The sequence below is a fragment of the Taudactylus pleione genome, unplaced genomic scaffold (genome assembly GCF_031769625.1).
Source record: "Taudactylus pleione unplaced genomic scaffold, aTauple2 ptg000230l, whole genome shotgun sequence".
NCBI lineage: Eukaryota > Metazoa > Chordata > Amphibia > Anura > Myobatrachidae > Taudactylus > Taudactylus pleione.
Window position 1 is genome coordinate 10088295 of NW_028284632.1, and position 9824 is coordinate 10098118.

Sequence of the window (9824 nt, forward strand, 5' to 3'; positions counted from 1 at the left end):
AAGTAGAAAGGAATTATGCGTTCCACCTGCACATGGATTCTACTTCCCTATGCTGAGTCTGCATGCTGCATCTGGTTAGACAAGCAACCTGCCAGCCAGGGAGCCCAGCAGCCAGCACCAGCCAGGGAGCCCAGCAGCCCGCTTACCAGTGACAGGGCCCAGCAGTCTTCCAGCCCACCAGAGACCTGCCAGCAATCTGCAACCCAAGTAAGTGGAGTGGGTAGCCCCTGATAGCTTTGTCCTTATAGGGCGGTATTCAATTGTTACGCCCCTCGCAGCCCCAGCGGGTTGCGAGCTGAAATGTGCGAAAAGTGACCTGTTTGGGCACCCAAACATCACTTTTCGCGGTCGCACCCAGCACTTTGGTCGGGGGAAGCTGCTTTACACGGCTAAACCTGAACACTTTGGGCGCGATCAGCGCGAAAAACTGCAACAATTGAAAAGCGCCCTGCGATCTCCTGTCACTTTAGACGGGAGATTGGGAGCACTATAACAATTGAATACCACCCATAGTGTAGTAAGGGGGATGAGCAGGAGGGTAACGGGGTAAGAAGTTTGTGCAGTAGTTAATTTCCTGTGTGCCTGTTATTCATAGCAGCCCCAGATAGCTTCATAAAGAGTTTTTTAGTTCTTTTAAAACTGATTAATTTTGTTTTTATTTGCAAATATTTAAGTTATAATTAGAAAGTATAATTATTCCTATAAAAAGGAGGGGAGCGGGAGGGGGGGCGCAGGTCCTTTACTTTGCCAGGGGTGCTCGGACCCCTAGATACACCCCTGCGTTAAGTAGATGGCTGAAATGAGCCCAAGGTATTTTAAAGGGGAGATAGACAATCATTTATAAAGAATAATAATGCCTACAATAGATAATATGGACAAATAATGTTTAGTAATTGAGTCCAAAATGTGGCAAAATATATGCAATAATGAGAATGTGACAACAGTGGGAATCACATAGATTATAATTGAAATGGCACCAGAATAATAGCAGCATCAATTATAGTAATAGAAGTTGCTTTCAAGTAGAGAACTGTTCTATAATGCCCAGATGTCTCCTGATAAAAAAAAGGTTTACACGGTACAATATTGGTGTAAGTCATTCATGTATAAGCAGCGCAAGAAATAAAGGATAATACTCTGTATTAAGTAAACACACCCCTATTTGCACTTTGGGCCTGATTCGTTACTGATCGCAACTGCGATTATGCACGAAGACGGCCGATGTTTGCATTGCAGTGCGCAAATGTCACTGCGATCGGACTGCGATCGCAGTGACTACACAGGCCTATAACAGAGTGAGTGTTTGGGAGTGGTGATTGGGGGGGTGGTCGGCAAAACTCAAACATGCCAGTGCATTTGAACGCCATTACAGTGGCGTGCATAAATGCCACTTCGATGGCATATGCAGCTTGGGATCTCACTGTGTGCGATGAGGTTAGCAAATTCTGACCTTGTGCAAGTGTGCGTGAGGGTCTGATGGTACTCGTTGCTACCGATGATTATGCAGATTTGCAAAGTATTATGGATGTGAGTAAGGAGAAGTGGTCATCCTTATTTTAGGCTGCGATGGCACTGAGATTGCAAACATTAGCATATTTTCGCTGTGCAATCCGTAATGAATCAGGCTCTTTGACCCTCCACACTGTTCCAATAGTTTGGCATTTTGACATTACACAATGACAAAGTCCATTTATACTGAACTCTACCAATAATAATGTAAATTTGCCTTGATGACCTTGAAAAGACACTTTGAAAATTTTTAGGTGAAATGCCAGTTTCATGTTTGGTAAACAGCGAATCGAATTTTAAATGGAAATATAATTTTTTATGTTGTTGATAAATGTGCACTATTTCCCTAGAGTCTATGTTTCTAAAGCATCATATACGGTTCTTTTACCAAAATAAAATGGGCAGACTAGATGGGCCAAGTGGTTCCTATCTGCCGTCAAATCCTATAGTGTATTTTAGCTAGTGGCAGGATTAGCAGTATGAAAGCTCCCACCCATGTTAATACATTTAAACGTGCAGTTGCAGATATGTTATGCAACTTAAAATTAGAACTAAATGTTTATAGAAAAATAAAGAGAAATTAATCCAACTTAGAAAAATATTTTTTTACCATGAAATGCTCTAGTGCTGTCCTTCTGTTGAGATCTTCCTGTCAGGTGTCATACAACAGGGCACAAAAAGCATTTTAAAAAATATATTTTTTTGGAATAACCGAAAAACTGAAATATGGTCTGGTAATTGATGTATATAATACTGCACCAACACTCATGAAGGGATACACCATAGTCTCCAGCTGAACTCTAACTTCGCACTATAGGGGCTTTATTTAGGTAGTGGCAGGTTTTATAAGCTGACACTTCCAGGGCCGGCGCTTCCATTAGGCAGCTTTAGGCAGCTGCCTAAGAGCGTCGGGACCTGATGGGCGGCCCGCTGAGGCTGTCTTGGAGAGAGGGCATTGCCTTCCCTCTCTTAGAAGCCACTATTGCAGGCTGAGACCCGGTGAATCCCAGTGGCGGCGCCCATTACACCCGCTCCCTCCCACCCAACCGCGGAGAAGACAAACTAAACAGACACACATAGAGGGGAATTCAATTAGAGGCGAAAAGCCATATTCACCTGTTTTTTTGTGAAAAATTTGCCTAAAAAAAAATTCGCCAAATTCAATTCCAGGACAATTTCGCCTAAGTGGAAACAATTCTCCAAAAATGATTCTCCAATCAATAGCTGGTGAAAAGAAATGCAAAATTTTTATTTTGGGGTGTAAACGTGGTGAAAAAACTCTGACCCCTTGGGACAGCCCACCAAAGGACAAATCTGCAAAAAAAACAGAAACAAAAACCTAAGAACACCCCAAAAAAGACATGTCAGTTTTGGGGTGAGAATTTAAAAAGTGGGGGGATAAACATTAAAAGTATCGAAATAGACTTCTTGGGGGTCCCCAAGTATGGGTCAGGGGTTTTTGGGATTGCAGGTGCATGCAGCAGGTGGATTTTTCACGTTTTTTAAAAGTTCACTTTAGAGACATAAAAACATGCTAGCACCCTTTTCAAGCATCCCAAATTTGACTGGTTTACTTAATTTCACCAAAAAATACAGCTTTATGCCATTCTTCACCACTTTTACAAAGACGCTAATAGCAAGCAATTTACACAACTTAAGTACCCAAAATAGTCTTATTAGGGCTATTAGTACACATTTATATTGATTCCCTAGGTTAATATATCTTTTTCTGGGGTACAGACTCATTTCCCCAATTCTTTCAGTATTTTTCGCCTGTTCCGCAGTCGCCTATTTCCGTTTTCGCCTGTCTTGCAATTGAATTAGGCGAAAAGCGGGGACGAGCATGGAATAAATTCGCCTCTGAAACAGGCGAATGAAGCGAACAGTCGGACAGGTGAAAACTACACCTCTACTTGAATATGGCTCACAATGCTAGAGGCTGCGGCAGCTGCCTGGGTCCTGTGCCGGCGATGTCATTGGCCGGCCCAGTCTGCTGCTCCGCCTCCAGTCTTCAATGTTCCCTGAGTCCTGGTGCTATGTATGCGCCCCTCCTGGACTGATTCCGGGGGTGGATGGGGGTGGATTGGGCTGCCGGGACGCCAGGTCAGTTCACACTCAGCCCGCCCTTCAATATCTGATCCCCCTCCATGCGATCAGGCAGCTGGATGCTTGATGGAGTTAAAAAAAAAAATGGCTGACGGAGCCTTTGCTCTGTCTCTAGCCCCTGCGCCGTCAGCCTCAGACTTCAGACCAGGCAGCAGATGTAATGCAGCACTGAGCCAGGCTGCCAGCGCCCAGCAGCAAACTGCCCAATATTATTGTACAGTACTGCAGCACCAGGTATGCACCAGCAGAAATATATATAATTCTATAGTGTCCTGTGTGGGTGTGTATGTATATATATATTAGTGTCCTAGTGTTCACTCTAGCTCCGGCGGCAGGCAGGGTGCCGGAGCTAGAGAGGGCAACGTTGTGCGCGCGCCCAAAAAGGGGGTGTGTGTATAAGACGCGTCCCCTTTTCGTCATACTTGGGGGCGTGCCCGGCACTTACGGACACGCCGGGCAGCCCCCAAGCGCTGCAGAGAGGGAGAATAGATGCTACCCGGCGTCTATTCTCCGGCGGTGACTGGGTCACCGCACATTTCTCCCCCTGCGGGACACTGCGTCCCGCGGGTGAAGACGGCACCCGCAGGCTGTGAGGGCAGGGCGCTTTTTGCCCTCCTGGAGGGCAGGGTGCTATTTGCCCTCGTATTATACGTGTGTGTGTGTGTATAGATATATATAAGCAACAACTCCGGCACTCCTTCACGCAGTGTAACTTGGACAAACAGCCCACACCTTGCTCCGGTGCCTTCCTTATTAGGAGGACAGCACCCCCAATACACACTGTACAAAAAAATAGGCAGCACTCGGAGACTGGATAAGACTCGTGAAACCCTCAGCCGAGGGACTTTTAATCAATCATAGGTCGACCTTTCGGAGTCTTGCACCCCTTCCTCAGGACAGCAGAATAACACAATACAAACAAACAGACATATTTATATCATAACTACTCACCACTAAACAGGCGCCATGCACACCTGAGCTCCGTCCAGCAGCCGCACTTCCGGTCGCGGCAAGTCCGCAAAAACCGGAAGTGACGTCACCCGGGCGGGACCCAGCGCCATGGCAACCTGCAATAACATACACAGTGCGATCGTGAACAAACTTAGTCATTATCATAATGCAATAGATCCATAAAGTGTATATATCTCAGCACATGTACACTGTGTAAAAAACATAAGATCTGCGTACAAATATCATGCACAGAAAGGATTATACAAACTTTGTTGTGTATAAAAAGTGATACTTACAAAAAGTGTAAAGTGAATACACATACATATAAATACTCAAATAAAATACACATATTCTAACGTGGACATATAACTAAAGATAAAAAATGCATTAGTAACACTATAAAAAACATTTTGCCACTAATGACATTGCCTCTTATTGTCATCAATATGACAAGTAAAAAATCAATACTACATAATGGAGAAATGGAGCCATCTAGTGGGCAAAAAAACACCACTACTACCAAATTTAAATGCATATACAATCCTTAATGAACATATTCATGTCATAGAAGATCCACAACATTGGCATATAAAGCCATCCAAAATTACACAAATTTATAAGAAATTAATAAGACCCAAAGAGTCATTTAACCCTCGAGGAAAAAGAGTATCCAATCTACAGATCCACTGTGTCTCCAATTGCAGGAGTTTCCTTCCTCTATCGCCACCCCTTAGTGACAAGGGTACATGGTCAATAATCTTATATCTGAGGGTCGCTATACTGTGTTTGTTATGCGCAAAGTGGCGTGCTACCGGTTGTTCACTACCATTAGTGGAGATAGCTGTTCTAATTGCCGATCTATGTTGAGGCATTCTGATTTTAAATTGGCATTCAGTTTTGCCTATGTAATATAGGCCACATGGGCATATAATAACATAGATGATGAATCTAGAGGTACATGTCAAAGGCCACTTAATTTTATATCTTTTCCCCGAGTATGGATGGAGTATGGTATCCCCGGTCTCAAGATATGAACACGTCGTGCACCCTAGGCACTTAAAACATCTATCTTTACGTGTCAAGAAATTGGGCTTAGGCATAGGTTTTAAAAAATTTGTCACATCAGTTTTAACCACCAGATCTTTGATATTTCTCCCTCTGGTATAGCTAGGTAATAGTTTAGTATTGTGCAAACACTTTAGCTCTGGATCAGATGTAATAATGGGCCATAACTTCTTAGCTCTTTTGTTGGTATATTTGCTCTTAACATCGTATTCATGGACCCATGGTAGCTGATTTAGCTTTTTGTCCTTAGGATCAATTCTCAATAACTCTTCCCTACTCAGACAATGCTTTTTGTCTAGCCTTAATCAATTCTTCCACCGGATACCCTCTCCTCTCAAATTTTTTAGACCTGATATCTAATTGTCACTTCCGGTTTTTGCGGACTTGCCGCGACCGGAAGTGCGGCTGCTGGACGGAGCTCAGGTGTGCATGGCGCCTGTTTAGTGGTGAGTAGTTATGATATAAATATGTCTGTTTGTTTGAATTGTGTTATTCTGCTGTCCTGAGGAAGGGGTGCAAGACCCCGAAACGTCGACCTATGATTGATTAAAAGTCCCTCGGCTGAGGGTTTCACGAGTCTTATCCAGTCTCCGAGTGCTGCCTATTTTTTTTGTACAGTGTATATATATATATATATATATATGTGTATGTATGTAAAAATGCGATGTCTGTCAGAAAACAGCTACAGGCGGCACTCCACGGTCTTTATAAATGAAGAAAAGTGACTTTATTCGCCAACGTTTCAAGACCTGGGCGGTCTTGTCATCAGGGTGCAAAAGTGTGACAAATAAGGAAGCTTACCTTAAATAGCGGTGTATTAACAATGGTGTCCATGAACATCCTCAATCCTGAATATTCAAAATATTCTCCAGTACAAACAGGAATTAGATAATCAACTTTTGGACACTGCAGTATATGAAAAATTAACATATGACCCTACTTTAATATATAAGTCGGAACTGGATTCCACTTTACACACGGCGGTACTTAATCAGCATCTAAGTTCTAATCTGCTAAACAACTGGTGCAACCATTTCCAAGAGTCCCGGTGATTTATACAGTCCGCCCCCCCCCCCCCCCCGCAGTAGAGAGAGACTTAACAAGAATAAAAAAAAAAAACACTTACCTGAAAATCCCGCTCCTGGTCCCGCCGCTGTCCGCTCCTCCGGCCGCTTTCATGGGAGAGACGTCGTCATGACGACTTGTCTCCCATCACCCACTGCGGGAGCCGGAAGATGGCTCCCGCAGTGGGAGCAGCAGCAGCCGCTGAGAGTCTGACAGACTCTCAGCCGCTGCTGATTACACCAAACACGCAGCAGCCGGCTCCGGCGGCTGTGTGTTTGGCAGTGTGTAGCGCTGACCGAACTCCGTCCGGTCAGCGCTACACTTGACTCGGGTATAAGCCGAGGGGGTACTTTTTCAGCACATTTTTTGTGCTGAAAAACTCGGCTTATACTCGAGTATATACGGTAGATCACCTGTGCTCAAGCATGGATATCCTTAAAACATGGACTGTATGGCGGAGTTTGGGAACCTCTATCATATGGTCAGGAAGCAATTAGTTACTTATGTAGAATCAGTCATGGCTTGCGGTCACTGGGCCTGATTCATTACGGATCGCAAATCGGCCGATGGTACGTACTTCGTATGCATTGCAGTGCGCGTACGTGAGTTAGCATTGCGATCGATACAAAGCCATCACAGACTGAAGGACAGGAGGGTGTTTGGGGGTGGTGATGGAGGAGTGGCTGGAGAAACGTTGGCGTGCCTGTCCGTTTGAACGCCGTTGCATGGACGTGCATAAATTGTCCACTGCGACGGCATACACAGCTTGAGTACTCACTGCGTGCAACGAGCAATTTATGAGTAAGGTCATACCTGCTGTAATTGTGCGTGAGGGGCCGATGTTACTCGATGTTCCCGATGTATACACAGCACTGCAAGGTATTACGGATGTGACATAGCGGTAGTGGGCGTCTTTATGTTGGCTGTGCGACGGCATTGCGATAGCATTCATTAGCATATTGTTTCAGCACACCTGTGTGCGTAATCGCAGCCGCGATTGCAATAGTTATCCGTAGTGAATCAGGCCCCACTGTTCTTTAATGTTTACACACTTTTTAGCCACGAACCAATGAGTGAACAACAAATACATTTTTTTACATAAATAGTTACATTTAGATTTTCTATCTTATCCCATAGATTTGATGTATCTGCGGTTTATCCTGAATTTAAGAAACCTGGTTCCTACACACAAGTACCTTACTGCAAGAGGGCAACTTCAGAGACAGTGAGTACATATATGATACACCACTGGCTAAGAAACTCTAAAGAACATATTTCATAAAATATTAGGAGGGGAACATGCAGTAGCCAATGGCAACTACATAAATTAATTTGTGTCTCTAGAGTCCTGTAAAGTGATATCTGGTTGGTTGCTGTGGATTGAAACAGTTCATGCTCATTGCACCATGTTATTAAATAAGATCTAGTTGATGAAGTTGATTTTAGATTCAAGAAAGTTTATGAAAGATGTACAGTTCAAGGCTACATCCGAATAACAATAATGTCCTTTTAGAGGTCACAGGACACCACTTACCCCCTCTGTCCCTCATCTACCTAAGCCTCTGTTGATTGCAGGGCTGTATTTTATAGGGTAAGACTGGTTTTCTCTATATGTTTTTCTTGAGAAAGAAAACATTTTTCACGTTTTTTCTTATTTTTAAGTAAGAATGTGAATGTTGGACATAAATTGTATCTGTAAAAAGACTGTGATTTAATCCAGGCAAGACGTTTAGGGCCTGGAACCTATAATCCCTATAATCCTTTCGTTCTGGAGCGAGTTGCATCTACGCCTGGATGGAAAAGAGCAGAAGAAACAGAACGGCTGACTGTGATGCCACATGTCCTGTACAAGGAAACATGGGAGAGGAACCGTTTGCTGGTGAGGTGAAGCTGTAATTTACACTCTGGGAAACATGAATCAATTTTCTGAAACGTTTGTATGCTTGATTACTTTAGAAGCAAAACATGGGGCCGGGTCGATACAACATAAAGTCATTTCTGGAGCTAATGGAAAAGAAACCTGCCAGCGTGCGAGGACTGTGTAACACTAAAGATGTGCGATTCAAGGACGAATTAAAGGTAGAGCATGTTAAACAGTGATAGAGGAGTTCTAGGAATATGCACAATGATCCTCTACACATTGTGGGTCAGCCAAACTGTAGGCTAGTTCTAGGTACACACTGTGCATTTATGGGACCGATTAACCAATTCCCAGCCTAGTGCTGCCGGCGAACGGTCACAGTAATATAAGCATGCCCTGGCAGCGCCCCCTCTGTTTTACACGGTAGCTTGACCCGACGCTGGCGAAGCAAAGTATTTCCATTTTTGCATGTCCCCGTTGTCGGGTACAGTGTAACGCAATCTGAATAAATTACAGTAAGCTGCCATCTCCATAGAGATTTATAGGGGCGGGGGTAAGCCTCACAAACTGATTTCACTGGTGCTAATCTGTTAATAATGTAATAAAAGCACAGAAAAGCCCTTTGGTGAAAACACCAGAGAAAGGACTTTTCTCATCTTAATAAATAGACACCTGAATCAGTTCTGTACCCCCTTCCTGGCAGTGTGTGAATGATGTCACATGCAGATGAATGTTTGCTATGTGATCTATTTTGTTCATGATTCCTGTTTCTGTCCTCCACACAGAATTGTACCCCAGGACCTGGAACTTACGGCAAAGCAGGGAATCCACACACTCATAGAAGAGAGGGCTTCAGAGTCTGCCAGCTCCAAGGGTATAATGGACAGCGAAACGACTAAATGTGGCTCAGCAAGCAGCAATGTAAGTGATTATGGGATGAGAGGGGCCGTGTGTCATTGCTTTCCTAATGCACTGCTCATATTTCAGGAATGTGTGCCGGGACCAGGAACCTACAACCTAAAATGCTCCATAGATGAAACCTTGAAGCACGTTGTGGGTAAAAGAGGACCTTATGACCTATTCACCGGGCCAAGATCACAGCACATCCTGTACGGACACTTTGCTACACCTGTAAGTATGCTACAAAGTGGAACGCTTCCATTAGAGGTCATTGAATGGAAGATGCTGACCACATATAGTATGTACATGTATAAAACTGAATATAAGAAATTAGGGAACCAGTATATGACGAACGGTACAGGAGGTA

At 43.9% G+C, this 9824-nt stretch overlaps 1 protein-coding gene across 1 annotated transcript; it reads left to right on the forward strand.

Annotated features, from left to right (window-relative positions):
• Positions 1-7838: 7838 nt before the first annotated feature.
• On the forward strand, positions 7839-9456 carry LOC148516990 (ciliary microtubule-associated protein 2-like). The gene is made up of 4 exons (XM_088479343.1): positions 7839-7921; positions 8417-8575; positions 8653-8775; positions 9343-9456. The coding sequence occupies exons 2-4, from the start codon at positions 8528-8530 to the stop codon at positions 9454-9456; spliced, it is 285 nt and encodes a 94-aa protein (XP_088335469.1). The 5' UTR covers positions 7839-7921; positions 8417-8527.
• Positions 9457-9824: the final 368 nt, after the last annotated feature.

What these genes read in the sequence shown, in the direction of transcription:
- LOC148516990 (XM_088479343.1), top strand. Translation starts at nt 8,528, where the DNA reads ATGCCACATGTCCTGTACAAGGAAACATGGGAGAGGAACCGTTTGCTG. An exon ending in GGGAGAGGAACCGTTTGCTG is followed by an intron (nt 8,576 to 8,652) that starts GTGAGGTGAAGC and finishes TGATTACTTTAG; the next exon opens with AAGCAAAACATGGGGCCGGG. An exon ending in GATTCAAGGACGAATTAAAG is followed by an intron (nt 8,776 to 9,342) that starts GTAGAGCATGTT and finishes TCCTCCACACAG; the next exon opens with AATTGTACCCCAGGACCTGG.